Below are 21,496 nucleotides of genomic sequence, written 5' to 3'. Positions count from 1 at the left end.
CATATTGGTCAAGCCCCATTCCTTCACTGAGGCTCAGTTGCCACACCTTTCAAAGGGAGGACACAGACCAGCTGGCTTTTGGGGTTTCAGTTTCTTTGTCTGTAAAACAGTGCATGGCTGTCCACCCCACACAGCTGCTGGAAGTTTCCAGTACACTCAAATTCGAAACACGTTGCAAACGAAGGCCGACGAAGGCCGACCGGCTTCCCCTGAAGAAGGTCCTGTCCACACTCTCCTACCTGAGGGCACTCAGAAATGGCTGAATGTATTTTGAAAGCCATTTGCTCCCTTCTTAGCTGCAAGTATCTGAGTCCTCACCCTGCCTGGGAGCAAAGGAAGGATGACATTGAGACTCAGTGCATGGCACTTGTGACTTACCCAGTTTAAGGGGCAAGACAGGAACCACACAGAAAAAGTTTTATCTGTTTATTTAAAAACAGAATATCATTTTATGTACAAATATACATATATTTACATGAAATATACACACTAGGACCCCAGATCCTCGGGGTCCACAAGTCCTAGGTTGCTTGGGAATAGGATGAGAGCCTCTCCTTTAGACCAGATGTCAGGCCGCACAGGGTTTGGATACTAAATCTCAGTATTCTGGCTGAGTAGGTTTGAGCAGGCTAAAGAAAAACATCTAACCCCAGGCCCCACACATAGTAAGTGCCAGAAGAGCCCCCAAATTAATGACTCAGGAGACCCTGGGGAAGGAGCTACTGACACCCTTCACCCACAGCAGCTCTTTCTCCTCACCAGGACTTCCACCTTCCCTCGCTACCCTCTGCCCTCTACACAACTGAACCCGGGGCCCTCGACACCACGTCCCAACTCCGTGAAGGCACACATAACTGCAGACACAACCAGGGGAAGGTTTGAGGGGCCACGGGAGCCAAGCACCCCATTTCTATTCTCCTTTCCCAGTGTTTATATCTCACATCACTGGTTCCAGACTCCGGCAGCTGCCCACTTCCTCTCCAGAGCCTCTTTGGGTGAAAGTGCCCTAGGAGGAGAACTTTCCAGAACCATAGGAATTAGCCCCTGCTGTGGGGTTTGCTCAACAGTCTTGTTGAATGCCTATGTGGGTTGTCCTTGCTTAAACAAGCCCAGTAAAAAAGCATGCTCCTAATTCAAAAAGGGTTTTGTTGGTTTGTTTTTAAGTGTCTTTTTCTCTTACTGAGGGAGTCTGAACCGAACTCCAGAGGTTCCCTCGGAGGTTGGTTTACAGAAGGTATGTACATGCAGCAGGCACACAGGCCACCAGAGGGCAGAGGGCTTCGGCAACAGTTCAAGCCTCTGACAGACCCCTGGATGTCTGCTTCACACTTGCTCCCAGAGTGGGGGAACACAGCTCCCCCACTCTGGAGGTCAGATTCGAGTTCCAGCTATGCCCGCACACCTGGATCTGGCCCATAGTCTCCACCTCTCACTTCCAACCTCTGCATCACTAATACTGCTCTGGGGTCGGAGGAAAATACCTGCATCTGCAGGCAGAGGTCACACATGAGACACAACTGCTCGCAAGCCACACCCTGGCCATGCTCTGCACACAGCCACGAAGCCCGAGTCACACATACCATTCACTTGGACTCTCAACATGACATCACGATGCACACCAGGCACCATGGACAATCACTCCTCTGTGCAAATACAATGGAGTGCCATGAATGCTTACACACACACACACACACACACACACACACACACACACACACACACACACACACATGACCTACACACAATGATGGGAGGCACTCAACCAGTGGAGTCCTCCTGATGAACAGAAGGAGTGGAGGTCAAAGCGGAGCAGTCAGTGGGCTGGGAAGTATCTTCCTAAAGAAATGCAGGCGTTTGAGGAGGGTTCCCCTTAGAAGAGTTGAAATCCCCCACGGAAGCAGAAGAAACCAGGCCTGGGGAGGGAGGCCGACCTGGGTCAGACCAGGTGCCCTCGCCCGTTGATGTAGATGCCGTTGCCTGTGGGTTTGGCCCTCAGGGTCCCATTCTCCTGAACAAAATGGTTCATGGCCTGTTTGATGCCTTCATCCTGATCCTCCTCGTCGTCTGTCCTCCCAGAGCCTGGAGACAGCAGTTCTGTCTGTGTTTCTATCTCCCTCACTGTGGTCAGCGTGGAGTAGCTACGGCCCTCTGGCTCTTCACTCTGGAGACCAAGGACAGAGGCGAAGTCGGGAGTCAAGATCAAACGGGCAGACGCGGTAGGGCAGGGCTGGGTTGTGATGGGGTCCGAGGTCAGGTAAAGCACGCACGCAGGCACGCACGCACGCACGGGGAACGGCTGTCCCAGAGGCATGGGGCTTGGAAATTTGGGGGTGGGGAGGGCAAGAGCAAGTGTTGTACATAGGGACGGGGAGGCAGAGAACAGAGGCATAGCAGCGGGGGGGGGGGGGGGGGGGCAGGGGGGCGGAGGGCGGGGCTTGCATGTGAGCCAGGGATGAGATGCAGGGACTGGGCTGGGGGGCTGCTGTCACACCACATCGGGGCCAGGAGAGGGGCCTGAGGAGAGTGTTGGGGACACCGGTGGGGCCGGGGGGCCTCACCATCACAGAGCAGCTACTGTTGTCCTTGAGACTATCAGGGTGGCCCTCGGCTCTCAGCCCTACACTCTCCTCCGGCTGCAGGGGCCCAGACACAGGGGAGGAGTTAGAAGAGGGCTCAGCCTCCTCCCCTCAGCCTTTTCACCTCTCTCTTGCTCCACCAGCCTTGGCCTCCTCCCTGATCGCCTGTCCCCCCCAACCCCTAGGTCCACGTGTCTCTGACACAAACATCCTCCTTCCCTCGCTGACTCCCCCAAAACCCACCCTGTAACCAGCACTGGTGGTGGATTCTCAGAGCAGCCCCCCAACCCAGAGCTAGAGGGCCTTGCAAGGAGGAGTCCTGGCAGCCCCAGAGCATCATCCCCAGCTAATATCCCAGCCTCAGCTCAGCTCCAGCTATGAGGAAGCAGCCAGCCCTGGCATGGGGCTATGCTCCTATCTACAGAGGAGCCCAGACCCAAGCAACCCTGCGTGCCCACGCCCCACGCATGCACCCAACCTTAGCACACACCTGGCTCCTAGGGTCCGAATGGTGGGAATGCAGCCTCCGGATGGAGTTCTCCCTGGTCAGAGTCAGCTCCTCCTCACTGGGGAAGACATCCTCTCGTCAGGAACTGAGAGCAGTGTGACAGCCCCCTAAGGTGAGCCTAGCCTGGCTGAACCTGTGTAAGGTGACTGCCCAAGTATGCCTGCCACTGAGTGTGTGGCTGCAGATGACAGCGTGGCTGCAACGCGTGGGTGTGCCATATAGCGCTGAAGTGTGCAGAGTAGATGATACCTGGGGAATGCGGATGTGTGCTTCTCTCTGGCACATGTCTCCTCATCCAGCTGTGGTCCAGGTCCCGGGCTTTCCTCACGTCCCCAAAGACTTTGCCCATCTCGGGGACCCAGTGTCCTTTCTCCTCTGTCCACCTCCTGCTTCACCCATCTCTGTCCTCAGCTCGCGTCCACCCACCCGGTGTAGCCAGTACTCACTATTTCTGGGTCATCTGCTGCGCTTTCCGCCGGTGATACCGCGACATGAGGACCACCACCACCACCAGGAGGCAGAACAAGAGCGCAGCGATCACACCCACCACCACCACTGAGGCCGACACGAGGTCCACTTGCTTCCCTGGATCTTGAGGGTCTGCTGGAGACAGGCCAGTGTCTGAGGCAGGCACGTGCCCAGATCCTTTCGGGAGCCACCCCAGATCCCCTTGCTACCCAATGAGTATCCTCACAGAACACATCCACAGCTACCCACTCAGCTTAACTCTCTCCAAAATATAATATCCGTCATCTCCCAAGACATTCTTTCCCATTTCTTTCTCTGTCTTGCTTCCTGTTGCCCACCCCCAGCTCTGAACTCAGCATCCCTGTCTTTGTCCCCCCCAACCACTGTGCTTACCAAGAACTTCCACGGTGACCTGAGAATCCCTCGAAGAAAGTTCGTTGCTGACATGGCAGACGTAGATGCCACTGTGCTCAGGAGCCAGGCGGGGGAAGCCCAGAGTGTCCCCTTTCGCTCGCACCCCACTCGGCAGAGGTCCATCCAGCCTGAAGGACAGGGAAGCTGAAGGGTGCTGGCTGGGGCAGGCTAAGGCTGCCACCACCCAACATGCCCAGGCAGCTCTTCATCCCCTTCCCCCATGACGTCATCCAGAGCCTCAGGCTGTTCCCACGGTGCCCCTCCCTACCCCAGGCAGGTCTAGGCAGAGGCTCTTTCTCCCTGCCGCCCAGCCTGACCCGGGCACCCCCACACACACTTGGGGAAGATCCACACGCGTGCCATCCCACATGCTCCCACAGGCATCACGTCATCCAGCACCAGGTAACAGGTATACATGCTACCAAGTCCACACAACAGGACACTCCACTCCTAGCTGGGCTCAGAGGTACTTGGAAACTGTGACTGCATGCTCCAACAGCTATGATATTGCATGGTGGAGTAAACAAACCTAGCCCCAGGCACAAGGCCACATGTGTCATTCACATGTCCACATGTAAGAACATGCCTATCATAGGCTCACATACATGGGTGTCCCACCCACCCCTTTCCAATGCTCTGGACTCTTGAAAGAGCTGGTGGAAGTGGGTGGGAGTCTCTGAGGTGCTGGCAACATTGTTACAAGCAGCGTTGGTATAACAGTAGTTATAGTCCGCTGTCTTTTTGTCTCATGGGCTTTTAGCACTCACAAATACGTAAAAGATTAATATTTACTAAGTTATATTTCATAGTTTAAAGTTGGAGGGGGGAAGCCAAGAAGATAGCTACGTATTCCCTATGGGTAACCACACATCCACACATTCCCTAGAACAAGCCAGTAATATTTACTGACTATGGATTTTTTTGGTTTTTTGAGACAGGGTTTCTCTGTGTAGTTTTGGTGCCTGTCCTGGATTTCACTCTGTAGACCAGGCTGGCCTTGAACTCACAAAGATCCACCTGCCTCTGCCTCCTGAGTGCTGGGATTAAAGGCGTGCACCACCACCACCACCACCCAGCAACTATGCATATTTTTATATTGGTCTGAACATATGCCCTAACTTATCTAGGGTTCAGAATATGTGGTCCTAGCACATGATAAAAGAAAAGGATGATAGTCCCAAGCTAGGCCTTCCTTTCTCCAAGTATAGACCCTTACCGTGTCCAGTTGTACGAGGGAGGGGGCTGTCCTTCACTCAGGCACTTGAGTGTAGCTCCTTCTCGGCCAACATGCCACAAGTTCTGGTCCTCCAGGCCTCTCACAGAGGCCTCTGCAAGGACTGGAATGGGAGGAGGCAGGAGGAAGAATGGGAAGAGGCCTTAAGCCATGATTCTTTGAAGGCCCTCTTGCCCGGCTGGAACAGTCTCCCTTTACCCTCACCCACAGCTCCTGGCCACACACACACACACACACACACACACACACACACACACACAAGCTCATTCTATTTTGCTTGACCTGTGCCTTGAGCCCGCATGTCCCTTGAGGTGATGGAGCTTCACACTCTTCCTGGATCTTCCGTGGCGTCTTAGCATAGTACTACTCACAGAGCAGGAGCTCACTAAATGCCTGACAACCCACCAGTTTGTCCATTTCTCTAACAAACATTTGTTGATTTCCTCCTTTGTGCCAGATGATAGTGTAGTCTGGGCTTGAAGTCTAATGCTGGGAACACACTATCATTTACTGAACCCTTGTAGGATTTAAAATCTGTGAGATGCTTTGCATTCATGGATGCTAATTCTCATCAAAACCGGGTAAAGTTGGTATGATTACAGTCATCAGAAGAAAATGAAGTCTAACAAGATTAAACACCTGTTGGTAAATAGTGGAATTGGGGCTTGTCCCAAGCCCGTCTCCAAACCCTAAACCGTATACTTTGCGAACACCTTCACTTCTGTATTTATATTTTATTCTCCCATCAACACTGTAAAAACAAGGCAGTCTCTTCTATAAAGCTCACAGAGACACCAGGTGGCAATGGCACACGCCTTTAATCCCAGCAGAGGCAGAGGGATCTCTGTGAGTTTGAGGCCAGTCTGATCTACAGAACTAGTTTCAGGACTACACAGGGAAAACATGTCTCAAAACAAAACAAAACACTAGCCAACCAAACAAACAAAGGCTTACAGAAACCCCAGTGATTTTCCCAGGACATCTAGGGTGGCCCCCAAGTCTTCTGTCTTTGGATTAGACTGTGGACTCCCGGACTCAGGCTGACCCTCCTGGCGTGGTTCAGGGTCCGAGTGTCTTATTACTATTTTCAGAACGTAGGGGTACATAGGAATGTCTTACCCCTATATCCCAATACTCACAGGCCACTTGGAGGGTGAGGGTGATTCTCTGGTCCTGGAGCAGGCCAGGGTGAGACACCACACAGGTCAGTGGCTGCCCATTCATGCTTCGGCTAGGCACCAGGTGAAATTCTGAAGTGACAGCTGCTGAGCGGGAGTGCTTGAAGGAACGGCTGGACTGTGTGCCTTTGACCTCGGTGTCCCAGGTCACACTGGGAGCTGGGCTGCCCTCCGCGGTGCAAGAGGCTGCCAGTGTCAGGCCTTGGCCCTCCTCCAGGGGTGGGCCAGGATTCAGTGAAGGCAGGGGAGGCACTGTGGATGGGGGGAAGGGGTGTGTTGAAAGAGCCGCACAGTTGTGGTCAGGAGGCCTCTCTCAGTCTTACGCAGTTGCACACTTCAGTCCCCCTTTCTTATCTTACCAATAAAAGTGCCAGATCAGTGGTGTAACTTCAAGTGTCTTTACATCTTTCTTCACTATTAGAATTTTTTACTATGAGCATAGGTCATTTAAAAAAAAATAAAAATAGTTTTAGAACTAATTAGATACTATCTGTGTAATAATAACAATAATAACCACTACTTACTACGTGTCAACTATTATGCTAAATATTTTGCATACATTATCTCATTTAATTCTACTAACAAACTTGTGAGGTGGGTATGATTATGCCTGTTCTTCAGATGAGGAAAGCAAAGCTCAGGGAGACTCACTGATTTGTTCCAGGTCGTCAGCTCTTAAGTGACAAAGCCTAGAGTCACAGATTTTGTTTTGGGGTGTGTGTGTTGGCCTCAAATTCTCCATCCTCCTGACTCAGCTTCTGGAGCATCGTAAGTATAGATATGTATCAGTATGCCCAGCTTTTTTTTTACACTCAGTTTTGTGTTGTTTTGTTCCCTCCAAGGCTTATGTTACTAATCTCTACCCAAAGCAAAACCATAAAGGCTCTTATTTTTACCTTCAAAATAGCCCAAAGCAGAATTTATTTGTGTGTTTGTTTTTACTTCTGGCTTCAAAACAGCCCAAGCACAAAATTGAAAAGACAATTTAACCATAGGTCCACTTGACCAGCACCTCTGCCCATGGGTGGAAGGGAGTGGTTTAAAACGTGAATGTGGTCTTAGACGACATTCACTGAAGGCCCAATTAAGGACTGTATTAACCCCCCTGCTCACATACAGCCACATCCCAGCTGGGCCTCATGTCCACATTTGGGACTCCCGCATTTTAAAACCAAAGTGCTTAGGATGATGAAGAAGGCTTTGCGTTGATGTCTTTTGTAGAATCAGTAAAGGGCAGCTTGGAAAAGAGGGGCTTTAAGTGGAGTCTGGCAGAGGTTTTCAGCTCTTTGAAAAGCTGTTCAGAAGAGTAAGTCCATGCTATACTGCTCCAGAAGGACAAAGGTGTGCAGGGTAAAATTCGGGCCGTCAGAAGGACAGCTTCCTAAAATATGTATTATTCCCCAGCTTTGGCGGCTTTTGGAGAGAATTTATGGATTGGGTGGGAGGGGCTGGGTAATCCTCCCTCACCTACGGGGGCCTTATCTTTCATGTCTGCCTGTTCTGCCTCTGCCCATCCATCTCTGCAGTCCCGTCCTGTCTCCACCCCCCCCCCCCATCCTGATCACGCCCAGCTGGCGCTACTTACCCAGAACACGGAGCCGCATCCGTGCCTGGAAGCTGCCGGCCGGGAAGGTGCTGACTCGGCACTCATACTCGCCCTCATCAGCTTGCACAGCGTTGCGCAGGAGCACGGAGCCGTCCAGAGGGTCTCGTGGGGGCGGTGGTTGCTCCACGCGGTCCTCATAGGCGGGGCTCACATGAAGCCCGTATTTGGAGTGCAGTAGGGCCAGCTCCCGGGGGCCCTCGTTTGGGTCCACCCGAGCCCATGCCACTTGCCCCACCTGCTCATCCGGATCCCCTCGGTAGAAGCAGGGCAGTTTTGCGTCCTGGCCCAGCACCACTGTCACTAAGTCCGAGGTCTCCAGCTCACCCGCGGGGCATCGGCCTGCAGGGGGCAGACAAAAGCCGTCAGGCTGAGGGGGGTTGCCAGAACCAAGGGACCGCAATCAAAATGATAATGACAGCAAAGGCAGCCGGAACTGGAGCGGTTTGTGCTTGCGAAGCGCATTCAGTCCATTACCTCATTAGATCCACACAACATTCCCAAGAGGTAGGCGTTATTATCGCCATGTAACAGAGAAGGAAGCTGAAATCCAGAGGGAAGCCGCTTGCCTAAGGCCACAGAGATGATTTATGGAAGACTCACCCTTTTGCAGCCTAGGATTCTATTTGAGCAAAGAAACCCTAACAGGACCAGAGACATAGCTCCTGGCCTCAAGGAGCTCACAACCTTCCAGGAAATGGAATCTCTCTCTGCACATAGAACCAGGAAACCAGGGACGAATTTCACAGGAGGCCCAATCTACCAAGTGGGGTAAAAGTAAAAGTGAATGCTTTGGGAAAGAACGATGAGGAGCAACTGAAAAGGTTGAGAACGTTTAGTGCCTGGAATGGGACATTTGGGGAGGCCAAGGTCCATCCTGACAGGCCCTTGGGAACATTTTTCACATGGCTTGAAGATGAGAGGCCTGGATTCCCAGAGAGAAGGAGGTATTCCATGTGGGAGGAATGGCATGAACTGAGGTTTAGGGGCAGGAACCAGCAAGTCACTGAAGACCAGAAAGGGCCCCCAGGTCAGGGGCCTAGAGAGGTGAGGTCAGGGCAGGCACACAGCAACTGTGTCAGAAGGTTGAGCCAGAATCACAGGACCAGGGATGAAGGACTGGTGTTTTGATAATCGATGAGCAGCTGTATGAAGCATTTGGAAATTTTGAAATTAGATTTGTCTATTACATAACCTTATTGGCAAATAAAGATCCATTTCCTGCCCTCATGGAACCCAAGGTCTGTTTAGGAGGAAGAAATTCAAATGGTAGACATCTATCTATCTATCTATCTATCTATCTATCTATCTATCTATCTATCAATCTATCTATCTATCAATCATCGATCTACTAATAGACAGGTGTGGAATCATGCAATGATAATTTCTTTTCTCTCTCTCTCTCTCTCTCTCTCTCTCTCTCTCTCTCTCTCTGTCCTCCTCCTGTCCCCCCCCCTCTCTTTATAATTTACTTAACTTTATTTAATGTGCATTGGTGTGAAGACATCAGATCCCAGGGAACTGGAGTTACAGACAGTTGCTAGCTGCCATGTGGGTGCTGGGAATTGAACCTGGCTCCTCTGGAAGAGCAGCCAGTGCTCTTAACCACTGTGCCATCTCTCCAGCCCCTCCTCTTTCTTTTAAAGACAGTGTCTAACTATGTAGCCTGCCAGGCTGACTTCAAACTCACTGTTCTCCTGTCCTAGCCTCCAGAGTGCTTGGATTTCTGGATGCACCATCACACCTGACTTGCAATGGGGGTTTCTGGTTTAGTGTTTGATGACTTGTCCTAGGTTGTTTGGGGGATGTGGGAGTCATAGGGAGGGCTTCATGTTTGAGTTGGGTGGGATCAGGAGGCCTGGGGCACCTAGAAAGGCATTATAGATACAGGTCAAGGTAAGCAATCACTAAGGAAGTGGGGAGCCTGGCTGCTGGTTCAGGAAGCAAAGAGAAGAGGACCCAACCTAAGGTAGGGTGTGTGTGTTGAGCAGCAGTGGAAAATATAGCTGGGTAGGGTGGGTCCAAAGAGCCCAAGACTGCCCATTGCCAGGAAAAGGAATTCAAATTTGGTCAAGAGGAAATGGAGAGTCACCAAAGCTTCCCTAGCCAGCAAGTGGCACAAAGCAGGTGACAACATGTAGTCTGACCAGAAAACAGGTCATGGAAGGAGACTAAGGTAGATACCATGAAGCCATAGCCGCATCCCTGGCAAGGTGGTACTGGGCAGATAAAAGGGACATTGTGTGTGTGTGTGGGGGGGGGGGTTGGTTACTGACTAGAGAGAGGTGAGAAACAGGAAAGACTCAAAGATAACTGGATGTCTGGGACGAGTAACTTATAAAGGAGGTTGTGCCTGGAAAGGCCTATGGTTATGAAAAAAAAATAAACAAAACCCAGGGCCAGGGGCTGGGCCAGGGCAGAAGAGTGGGATGGCAAGGGCCCCAGCTTAGAACATCCAACTCTTTGTGGCCCCTGCCTCTTACCGGTACCCCACACCCTGTTGTCTGTCTCCTTTGCTCACACTGTACCCCTGCCTGGAATGTTCACCTCCCAGTGTCTGGTTGCTCCTACTCATCACTGTCTGGAGAACTCCTACTCATGCCTCAGGACTCTGCTTAGGCATCATTTCCTCCTGAGTCCTCCCTCCCTCCCTCCCTGCCCCACCTCAGGCAGCTTCGGGTGCCCTGCCCCTGGCTTCCCTAGCATTCTGCTTTAACTCCAATCATAGCACTTTAGCCTATAGATTAGACTTCCTATTTTCTTGCTGCTCTCCTTTCCCAAGGCGTTGAGCTCCATAAGAGTCAAAACAGGGCCGTGTATCACATATTAAAAACATGGTTTCTGATTTCATGCTCAGTCAGTGGTATGTGGTCTCCTTCCTGTCACATAATTGGACCTTGAATGAGTGTTTATTGACTGGCTGAATAAATGAATGAATGAATGAATGAATGAATGAATGAAGCCAGGCATGGTAGCCCATACCTCTAATCCCAACACTTGGGGAGGCTCAGGCAAGAAGATCTTGGGTTCAAGGCCATCCTGGGCAACAGGGAGACAAGGTCTCAATCCCCACCTCTCAAAAACAAAAAGAACATACAAATGGATGAGCAGATGCATGAAAGAGATAGGCAGCAGAAAGAAAGTAGAGTCAAGAGGCATGCACAGTCCCTTAGATGGACTAGGCCGGGGAAGTGTTGGCATGGCAACCTTGGGTTAGGGTAAGATCAATTGGCTGTCTGAATTCACTGGCAAAGGGAGCGTCTCTGGACCAGACAGAGGAGGAAGGGGATGGAGATGGGCAGCATGTAGTGAGGAAATGAAGCTTGGACTAGGGCAGAGGGTTCCGCTGAGACAACTGGATGGGTTTTGTGGCCCTGATAGAAGGAGCAGAGGGAAGGCTGCTGCTGCTGGGAGTTGGGAGGGCCCCAGACTGGACGGGACAGACCTGCAGGGCCAGATACCAGGGCCCTGACCTGCCTAAGCTGACATTGGTCCCACCCAGCCCAGCCTGGGAGTCCAGCTAACCACTTGCACCCCTCCCAGGTACCTCCTCCTAGCACCAAAGGGAGCAAGGTTGTCAAAGAAGGATGGGGGTGGGGTGCGGTATGGACTCTCCAGCTCACTCTGCTGCAAAACACTAACACAGATTTAAGTCACAATAACGTGGAGTGCAGGTCACGGGGACTCTAAGCCCTGCCCCTCTAGGAGACACGAATCCTTCCAAAGATTATCTTTGTGACACTATCAGATCCCATATTTCCATCCTTAAATTTTTACTTTTTACTTTTTTGGTTTTTCGATACAGGGCTTCTCTGTGTAGCTTTGCGCCTTTCCTGGATCTCGCTCTGTAGACCAGGCTGGCCTCGAACTCACAGAGATCTGCCTGGCTCTGCCTCCCAAGTGCTGGGATTAAAGGCATGCGCCACCACCGTGCGGCAAATTTTTACTTTTTTATTTATTTTTATTTTATGTGTATGAATGTTTTCTTGCATATATGTATACTATGCGCCTGGTGCCCATGTAGTTAGAAGAGAGCATCAGATTTCTTGGAACTGGAGTTACAGGTGGCTGTTAACTGCCATGTGGGTGCTGGGAATTGAACCTAGGTCCTCTGCAAGAACAAGTGCTCTTAACTGCCATCTCTCAAGCCTGTATATTTCCATCTTCAACCCTACACTGGCCCCCGCCCCCACCACAAATCATATATATGCTATCCCCCAAAATACCTCCTTAGGGCACAGTAAGAATTGGGTACCCGCCGGGCAATGGTGGTGCACGCCTTTAATCCCAACACTTGTGAGGCAGAGGCAGGTGGATCTCTGAGTTTGAGGCCAGCCTGGTCTACAGAGCAAGTTCTAGGACAGGCTCCAAAGCTATACAGAGAAACCCTGTCTCGAAGAAAAAAAAAAAAATCAAAAAAAGAATTGGTACCCATCACATGCCTGAGTCTCCATCCTCAATGTCCCTAACCCATGAGTCCAATATCCTCATTCTGAAGATACAAGCCCCAATTTTGCACACTGAACAGACTGAGGAACCCAATGTAACAGGAAAGTTTCTTTGGAATTGTTCCTACGAAACCCACACTGTCCTAAAGCCACTATTTAGTAGAAGTATCTCAGGCTGAGGCATCCCCACTTCCAATGGTCTTCAGTTCATCTTCTAAATAAAGAGATGAGTTAAGAGAACTTGGGCCCAAGTATCCTTGTCCTGGGCTAAATGGACCCGGGAACCCAGGCTTCCAAGCCAGGGCAGGCCAGGATTGTCTCCTCCTCTCCCCCACCCAGTGCCTGCCTGGCGTCAGCATGATGATGTCACCAGACTGAAGGAGACACACCGCCTGCCTGGTGAGGTCACCTTATGGGCATGTAGTAGCCAGGCCAAGCCCCACAGACCCTTCTGCTGCTGCATGGTGTTTGCTGAGGCTGGTGGCCTCTAGCTTCTCGGGCACTCCTCTCCTCCAGACTCTTCCCCACCTCTCCTCTCCAGCAGGACGCTGGTCAGGAGCCTTAGTGACTCAGAAGCTGCCACACAGCAGCAGGCCTAGCCACAGCCACCACCACCTTGCGCAAGGGAGAGAACAGGCCCAACTGGCCAGACGGGATCCCTGCCCTCAGCCTCCCCCACCCCTGGCCAGCCCCCCTCAGGCCTCTTTGGGGCCCTGCCCTTTGTGTACCCCGCCCGCTCCCAGACAGGTCCTCCATTCCTGGCTTGGGCTAGCTGACTACACCCTACTCTGTTCCTTGGCTCCAGCTTTCCTTTCTGTATAAGGCTTGGCCTCTTGAGCTCAAAAGGGGAAACTGAGGCTGGCCTTTGCAGATACTCAGCCATAGTAACATATTTGAGAACAAGATCTTTTCTTTTTGAGGGACTTTTATCCATCAGCATCTTCTGCTGGTGCATGAAAGGATATATACACATAGGGGTCCCAGAGGTGGGTCGGTGTGACAGGGGATAACCGCCTGCCTTTTGTGTCTGAATGTCTGTGGTATCTTTGAATGAGGGCTAGGCCAGTTTTCTATCATGCGCATGTGAAGCTATTTTCTTGTATGTTTCTTGCATGTTTCACACATGTATGTGTTCATATTTCTCTTCGGGGAAATACACATCCTAACTTTTCTATACCCAGAGGGAAGAGCTATGTGTTAGCAGACGAACATATATACATATATGCATGCACCATTACATATAAATCTCACTCTCTGAACACACAGTCCACATTCCCATCTGCGGAACTCCGCACACATAGTAAATATTTTGATGTCGTTTATCTTGGCTTCCGCATGTCTGGCTCAGCTGCATTTGGTCAGTGTGTGGCTCTGGGTTTTTGCCCATTCGAATGTTGCCCCTGGCTTCTCTCCCCATCTCACCCCAAGACTTCAGGGCAGATTCATCTCAGGTGCAAGGTGGAGGTAACCAGAGATGAGGTCACTGTCCCTCCAGGTGATGGGAAATTGCCACCAAGCCTCCCTGACAAACAAAACAAAGGCTCCCTCTCTCTTGCTCTTTGGGTTCCTACAAAAGGACTCCCACCCTTTCTACCCCCTCTGGCCACACCCCTGGGCCCCCCAGTACTTCTGGCCCCCCAAGCATAGATTCTTCCCTGGGAATCTCTGTCAGGGTTTTGTTGCTTGCCACCACCAGAAAAACCAGCTCTGGCTCTAGGCCTGGGGTAAGGGCTGTCTGGTGCAGGTTTGGTGGGAAGCAGCTTGGGGGGGGGGGGGAGAAGGGGACGGGAATCTGCCTGGGGCAAGGGGGAGGGGTCCAAGCTGTCTAGGGTCTCATTCTTTTTTGTTAACTCTTGCCTCCCTTCACCAGCTTCACCAGAGAAGGCTGGCGTAGATGTGCTAGCTTGAGGGAAGAAAAGACAGGAGAAGGAAGTGTCTATAGACCTCCATCCACCCAGGACAGGTGATGCAAACAAAGCAGAACCATTTTGGTCCTTCCCGTGCCTGTAACCTTGGCCTTGGAATTGAGAACTTTGGAAACCAAAACCTTTCCCTCCACCTTCACCCACCTCTCTCGCTTACCCCTCACTTTTCCTAAGCCCCCCAGCTTAACGAGAGCTTCCCAAGCTGGGCAAAGCGCCCACCCACAGATTAGTGTCTAGGGAGGGGAGCCACAGAAGTAACAGGGAAAAGAAGAACCATGGGGAGGGCAGTTCATGAGGCAGTCAGCTCTGCCTTAGACACAGCTCTCAGCACAGATAAGTCCCCTAAACCCCCCGGAGCCAGAGTCTGAGCCCTGCTGAGTCACCACTGTGGGTGGGAGACCTAGAATTCAACTTCTCTCAAACTCCTGAGATCTAGTCTCCCCCCCCCCCCAATGCTGCCCACCCCCTCCTCCATTGTGGCTAGCTCTGCCTCATTTCACATCACAGCCCCAACCTTAGCCTTCAGAACAGTTTTAGAGAGATGTGTTGGGGGTGGGGTTGGCACAGAAAGCCATGGGAACGGCTCCTCAGGCCACAGACGCCATGTTGGTGCCTGTTCCAGTGAAAGAATTGTGCCCCCATTCTCCTCCGGAAAACAGGTGGGTGACTCCCCACTTAAAATGCAATTGCTTTAGATTCTGTTCCCAGTTCTAGACCCCAAAGTTCCTCTGTTCTCTGTGCTCCTGACTCAGTTTCCCACTTTTCATTTCCATCCCTTCCCTGCCAGGGTAAGTTTTGGAGACTAGGTTATGCAGGCATTCTCTCCTTCCAGGCTTGCTTCCCCTCAGTGGCTCGCACCCCTTCGCTTTGCCTGAGGACCCCCAGATTCTGAGGCTATGCTCTAGAAGAGCGGGCTGTGCCCACGAAACTCCTCACTGCCGGCTCTGGAGCTGGGGTCTCGCCACTCCGGCTGCGTCACTAGAAAACACCCGGACGGAACCAGGGTCACCGGGGCCAAGGGCTTCCCTGGGATTCTCCTAGCTCTCCACACTTGGGCGGGGAGGCAAACCTCCCTTTCTGGCTTCTCTGGGTTTGGGTAGGTCCTACAGGAAAGGGCCTGCCCACCTCTGTCATCGGGAGTAGAAAAGCAGGGATGGGGCCCCTCCCTTTCTAGGAAATTAATTTCAGCAAAAAGTTGATCCTAACCTTCAGAAGACTCACACACAACAGCTTATGCCCAGGTCCTGCAGGACCCAAAGAGTTAGACACCGGGATCCTATTGGAAAGTAGTTTGCAGATTCAGGCCCCTCAGCCCCGGGGCAAGAGATGGGGGGGGGGGGGGGATGGGACCTCACCCGGAAACTCATCCCATTAAGGAGAAACAAAGAGCTGTGGTGTTGGAGGCGCCTCCCAAGCCTGGGCTCCTCTCCCTGTCAGGGGTGGGGCAGGGCCCTAGGGCTCGGTGCTCTAATGGCCCTGGAGTTGGGGGGCAGGTGTCACTTTGCAATTGGGCCAGGAAGGCTGCGTCTTTGGGAAGGGTCCTCTAGGCCACAGGGAGACTGATCAGTTCTTCCACAAACACTCCCCTTCAAGCCAGGAGCTGGACAGTCAATCACAGAAGCCTAGTAGTTCAGGGTCAAGAGGTCTGCAGAGACCATCCAGTCCTTCTTGGCCTCCTGAAGTAGAGTATCTTAGCTGTTCAAAAGTACCTAACAAATTAATGGAAGAAATGGGATCACAGCTCAAGGCTCCTGATTTCCAAATTTGTGGGGCACTGAGAGACATAAATTTTGTCTAGGTTCCTAGGGCCTTTAAGGGGATGCCTATGCATACACACAGGGGAGCCAGAATGGATGGAGGTGATGGGGACTATCTAGTCCTTGGGCTCTGGCCCCCTGTAGTCCAAGTTTCCAGGGGTCCCTGGGAATGGCCTTCATCTCTGTGCAGGCCGAAGTACAGCGACATCGGAGTAGTTACTAGCTTCCTGGCCAATGCTGGAGACATCCTTTCTCCTCAGCATAGCTTCTCTCAGTCCTGGGTGAAGGCTGGGGTAGTGTTCCAGCCAGTTCTTTCCCTCTTCTCTGGGCTTCTATTAGAAAGGACAGTTTCGCATCATGGAAACGGAAGGCAGAAATGGTATCCTTACTAATGTGTTGCCAACATCTAGTACCATATACCCTCAACTATGCTGTTTTTTTTTTTTTCTCTTTTCAACAAGGAGTCAGGTGACCATGACAATAACCCTGGTTCTGCTTCTCACACTGAGCAATCTTGCAGATCTCACCTGCCTGTTTCTCTTACTTAGTTTTCCCATCTGTAAAATGAAGGAGCTGGAGTAGTGATCTCTTTGATCCTACCCCGAGTCCTGAGACAGCATGACTCCATTCTTCAGGTGTGGGTAGATTCTACAGGAAAGTGTCTCTTGGGTTCCCCGGCCCAGCAGGAGGCCCCGCCCTCTTCTCTTAAACAAGTGAAAAGGGCTATCTATACCCTAGATGGGAATTAAGAGCAGGGGTTAGGGGTAAGGCCAGGTGGCAGAGCTTGGAGCTCAGCATCCTGAGATTCGAGAGTGGACCGCTGACCCTTCTGTTACAAGGCCAGAGTGAGGGCAACCTTGAATCCCGCCAGGCCAGGCATCTACGCCTTGTTCTCCTCTTGAACTTCAGCGGAGAATGGGGGTGGGGCGGGGAGAGTCACCGAGTGCTGCTGGACAACCCACGGTCCCTTGCTACTGCTTCTTGGGCTGAGGATCCTGCTGTGCTTCACAGACAGGGCCCTGCCTTTCTAAGGAAAAAGAGTTCTCAGTCACTCCTTCCCCAGAAACAGCCAATGGCACCCTACTTTGGCCTCACTGTGTACATATTCTCTCGCTCTCAAAAATGATACATTCCGATAATTTGTATACATTCTGAATATATTAGGCAGGCAGAAAGTATAAGTACTGTAGAGGCATTCAACAGAGGAAATGGAGATAATAAATAATAAAAGTGGACCATACCCCATCTAGAAGGCCCTTTACCTTCTAACCCCCCCCCCCCTAATCATATAAGAAACACATACCATTATTCTCCACCCATTAGTGTGTGTGCCAGGGAAGGAGAGGGGCCGGGGAAGAGGAGTTTCTTGGCTTTCCTGTAATCCCTCAATGAGCACCTCAATTCTGCTGCTCAGAATATTATCATGGGATGAGAAGGAGACAGAAATGCCCACTACTCCCCAGACACCAGATTTCCTACACCTGGTGAATGTTGAGGCCGTTCTGAAGCTGAGTGCTAGGCCACAAAGCCTTCAGGAAGCCCTGGAGTGAGCAGGGTCCTGGGTTCCACCTTTCAGCCCACCTGCACTGATGCATACGTGTGTGTGTGTGTGTGTGTGTGTGTGTGTGTGTGTGTGTGTGTGTGTGTGTGTGTCTGTGTGTGTGTCCCCACAGAGGCTTTGGCAAGCAAGACTTTAGCAGAGGTAGTTAAATTAGGGACTGCAGACATGCAATGGCTTGGCCTTGGGGCCGAGGGGACTGAAGAAGAAAGAGCTACATTGCTTCTTCTGGGGGCACTAATGGCAAGTGGAATGACCGGGAAAAAGAGATGGTCTTCTTCATCTAGAGTCCAATGAAAGGGTAGGTTTGCGCATGTGGTGCGTTCCTGTGTGAGTTTGCGTGTGTGTGTGTGTGTGTGTGTGTGTGTGTGTGTGTGTGTGTGTGTGTATTTGTGTGTCTGTCTCTGCCAGGTAGGGCTCAGAAGCAAGAGCCCCGACGGTTCGGGCAAGTCCTACCTGTAAACGATGCCAGGAACAACAGCAGCAGCCAGGCTTCAGGGCCCCACATCTCGGCTCCCAGGGACAGGGGCATTGGCCGGAAAGCAGACCTGCCCAGTGATTCTGAGGTTCCACGGAGTTCTCCCTGGGAGCCGGTTCTGGAGCTGTGTAAAGCTCTGACCCAGAAGGCAGGAAGTCACGGAGTCCCCAGGCACTGACGGACCTGCCTATCCCACTTGGGTCTCCACTAGGGGACCCAGGCCCCAGTTCTACCCACCCAGCCGTGGCTACCCCCAAGAAGCCGTGATCGGGAGCCCTGAGCTCCCCCAGAGCTGCTTCCCACGCCGTGGCCAACAACGAAGGCAGAAACCTGGGAACCTGCTAAGCAGGTCAGAACAGGTGCGTCTCCGGGGGCCGGGCCTGGCACAGAGAGGAGACTCGGCAGCCACCGCCCCCACGGCCTGGGCTAGCTAATGGGCGCCAGGGAGGGAGGGAAGAAGGGAAGGATCTGGGTGCGGGTAGTGGGATCTCATCTGCAACAGGGGCTTTACCTGTGAGGGTATGGACGGCGCTGTGGGGGGGGGGGTAGTAGGAGGGTGGAACAGGAGGCCTGGGTGTCTTAAAGAGGGAGGCACCAGATGTGTGTGAGAATGAAACCAACGCTCTTATATGCCAGCCAGGTCAGCTGTTTCCTGGGGTCCTTGACAAGTTCCTCAATTTCCTGAAGGGCTCAGTTTTGGTGCCACAGAATCAGAGAACTGAGGAGGTCCCTGACCTGCTGGCCCACCTACCTCATCCTTCAGCAGGCCTACATTGGAGAATGGACTTGCTAGAAAACAGTCAAGTTAGTCTAGTGGTTTTCTGGAAACAGGAAGCTAGTTCAGAGACCCCTGAGAAAGAACTTCACTGCTTTCCTCCTGCTCCTCCCTGCATGGGACAGGTGGGGGGACAGACCAAAGAAATTAGCTCTGTGGATTCCTGGTTTTCCTCTCAGAACCTTCTCGCCATAACTCGACACCTGGCCAGGAGTTTTAAAAGAGCATCAGCACAACCTGAGGGGGGGGGGCTCTCCTTTTTCTCTATGGTGTGTTCCCCCCCAGGGTCATGAGGAGGACAACGTGCCTGGACTCTGCAAGGATGTTGATGTCACTCTATCCTTGTAGTCCTAGAACACGTATACTCATCTGATCATATATTTCCAGTTTGGGTGACTACCAGTAACCACCAAGTGACAGCTGGAGAGCCAGAAGCAGGGGTGTGTATCGACCCCCTGAAAGAGAGAGATGAGACCTCTGGCAGACTGGAATTTCAAAGACAGGTAAAAGCCAGACATGCTGGTGCATATCTTCAGTCCTAGCCCCTGGGAGGGGAAGGCAGGAGGATCAAGAATTCTAAGACAGTTTTAGCTACATAGAGTTCGGGGCTATCCTGGGCTAGATGAGGCTCTACCTCAAGCAACAACAACAATAATAATTTTTGAAAGACACATATACGTGGAGATACACCCAAGGAAAGAAAATATAGAGGTTACATAGCCCTCATGTCCAGAAACACAGAAAGGAAGAACAAAGTATCAATAATGGGGGAGGTTATTAATGTGGAAGATGACTATTTCCCAACTCTACCTGGTCAGGTTTTTGTGTTTGTTTGTGTTTGAGGTGGAGGCCTAGACCCAGCGCTTTGTGCATACAAGCTCTCTCTAGCGCCGAGCCACTTCCTCAGTCCCCCTTACCTGTCAGTCTTGCTCATCTCTCAAAACTGACCTCAAACGCCACATCTCCCAGGAAGCCCTCTCAGCTCCTCCCACTTGAAATCAGCCTTTCTTCTCTCCTTCCTCAGCTTTTGCCAGTCTCTTTATTATAGCTTGGGCACTCGTAATTTGTGCACCTCTTATCTCCTTAACTAAATTGTAAGCTTTAATTCAAGAGCCATTGATTGAGGCCTGTGGCATGACAGAGATTCAGTAACCTTGTTAAGCCGAGGGAAAGGATGGCAGCTGTCTTCCATGAAGTACTGGAAAGTCGAGCCCGTGTTATAATTTTGCCCGGTCAACCATGCTAGGGCAGTTCACAACCCCTAGTGCGAACTGAGTGCTTTATTTATGAAGGCCTGCGTTTCTGAATAGACCAATGTTAGTATGGAGAAGACGGTGAGGCAGGGTCAGTAGGCAGAGATCTCAAGTGATCATGTTACCATCCCGAACCCGGGGTTGTAATCTGGACTCTAACACTGCCGTGGAGTGGACCCATCTCTGGACCCCACCTCTCAGCAGCGGTTGTCATAGTGACCTCTTCTTCAAGGGCTGTTTCCTGCAGGTCTGAGGCAGATTTGAGGGTCAGGCTAGATGCCAAATCTTAATTTCTCTCCACCTCCGCCTTGGCAGACCCCTTCCCCTCCTCGGGACTCAGATCCCCACCTATGCCAGGGGAACAGCCCCACCCCGATGCTGCTTTGAGATCCAGTGTGGCGGGGTGGGGTAGGGCCAGGGGGATGGGAGAGGGAGCATCCTGTGTTATAATTATAATTATCACACTTTGGATCCTATCACATGCTTTCAGAGGAGCTCTTTCCTTCCCACGGATTCATCCCTCTAGGTACAGGAAATCACAGGAGAAACTGAGGCATGGGGGTGGGAAAGCAGCTAGGTCACAAACTGAGCATCCAGTCTACTTCGGCATTTCTATCCACAATATATTCTTCCCCTCAAAGTGCTACCGGCCAGAATATCTCTGAGCTGCATGGTGGGACCCTAAATCACTCACCCCAACTTTAGTCATAGGGAGCACTGAAGGGAAACAGGACTTCTCTGATGTGGTATCAAGGTAATGAGCACACCCACATCTTCATGGCTATGGTTAGGCCCTAGTAAACAACCTTAAAATGGGGGCTGCAGGTGCCACTGGCCAGAGAGAATAAGGCAGCCATCCATGCCTGTAATTGAGGTAGGGATTTTCCTTTCCTCATCTAACAAATATTTATCTTCGAATCCTCTCTATTCTCTCAATCCCTTAGTCCTATAATGTCTCATATGGACCATACTCCTGAAGAATATGCTTTATACTCAGGCCTTTTCTTTCCTCTTCTGGGATGAATCCCAGGGAAGCCATATTTCAGGTCAGGTGCTATACTAAAATGATGGTTATGAAAGCCTTTCAAGACCAACGCCTATATCCAGAGCTCAATTCTTTCTTCTGCATGGACTCCCCATTCCCCTCATGCCTCATGACCTGCCCTCCTCCCACCGACATTCTGAGTCCTAAGAATGGGAACAATTCAAGTAACGATGGATGGCATCCGCAGCGCATGCATCTGTCTGTGCGGCATCACTGCGCGTGACTGCAGGCGCGCATTCATTCAACAGACACTCAATGAAGATCACTGGGTCAGGC

The 21,496-nt window shown here is 51.6% G+C and overlaps 1 protein-coding gene across 4 annotated transcripts; it reads right to left on the bottom strand.

The window, feature by feature from the left end:
• Positions 1 to 413: 413 nt before the first annotated feature.
• Positions 414 to 18,513, bottom strand: Nectin4 (nectin cell adhesion molecule 4). 4 transcript variants are annotated; one of them, XM_006990613.4, is made up of 9 exons: positions 18,126 to 18,513; positions 7,964 to 8,323; positions 6,340 to 6,630; positions 5,183 to 5,303; positions 3,946 to 4,094; positions 3,531 to 3,684; positions 3,067 to 3,142; positions 2,559 to 2,633; positions 414 to 2,161 (listed from the first exon to the last, which is right to left on the bottom strand). In XM_006990613.4, the coding sequence occupies exons 1-9, from the start codon at positions 18,199 to 18,201 to the stop codon at positions 1,937 to 1,939; spliced, it is 1,527 nt and encodes a 508-aa protein (XP_006990675.1). In that variant the 5' UTR covers positions 18,202 to 18,513; the 3' UTR covers positions 414 to 1,936. The 4 variants fall into 4 exon arrangements, with proteins under 4 accessions (XP_006990675.1, XP_042114533.1, XP_006990676.1 ...); XM_042258599.2 differs by having other exon boundaries at positions 3,531 to 3,687; positions 18,126 to 18,471; XM_006990614.4 differs by lacking the exon at positions 2,559 to 2,633.
• Between the last annotated feature and the right edge of the window lie 2,983 nt (positions 18,514 to 21,496).

The sequence above is a fragment of the Peromyscus maniculatus genome, chromosome 11 (genome assembly GCF_049852395.1).
Source record: "Peromyscus maniculatus bairdii isolate BWxNUB_F1_BW_parent chromosome 11, HU_Pman_BW_mat_3.1, whole genome shotgun sequence".
Classification (NCBI taxonomy): Eukaryota; Metazoa; Chordata; class Mammalia; order Rodentia; family Cricetidae; genus Peromyscus; species Peromyscus maniculatus.
This window is presented reverse-complemented; position numbering and strand designations above follow the sequence as displayed.

Excerpts from the sequence above, each read along its gene's own strand:
- Nectin4 (XM_042258599.2), bottom strand. The coding sequence starts at position 18,201 with ATGCCCCTGTCCCTGGGAGCCGAGATGTGGGGCCCTGAAGCCTGGCTG. Across the intron at positions 4,095-5,182 it reads CCCTCGTACAACTGGACACG|GCTGGATGGACCTCTGCCGA; the intron begins GTAAGGGTCTAT and ends CCTGTCCTTCAG. Across the intron at positions 2,162-2,558 it reads ACAGTAGCTGCTCTGTGATG|AGTGAAGAGCCAGAGGGCCG; the intron begins GTGAGGCCCCCC and ends CTTGGTCTCCAG.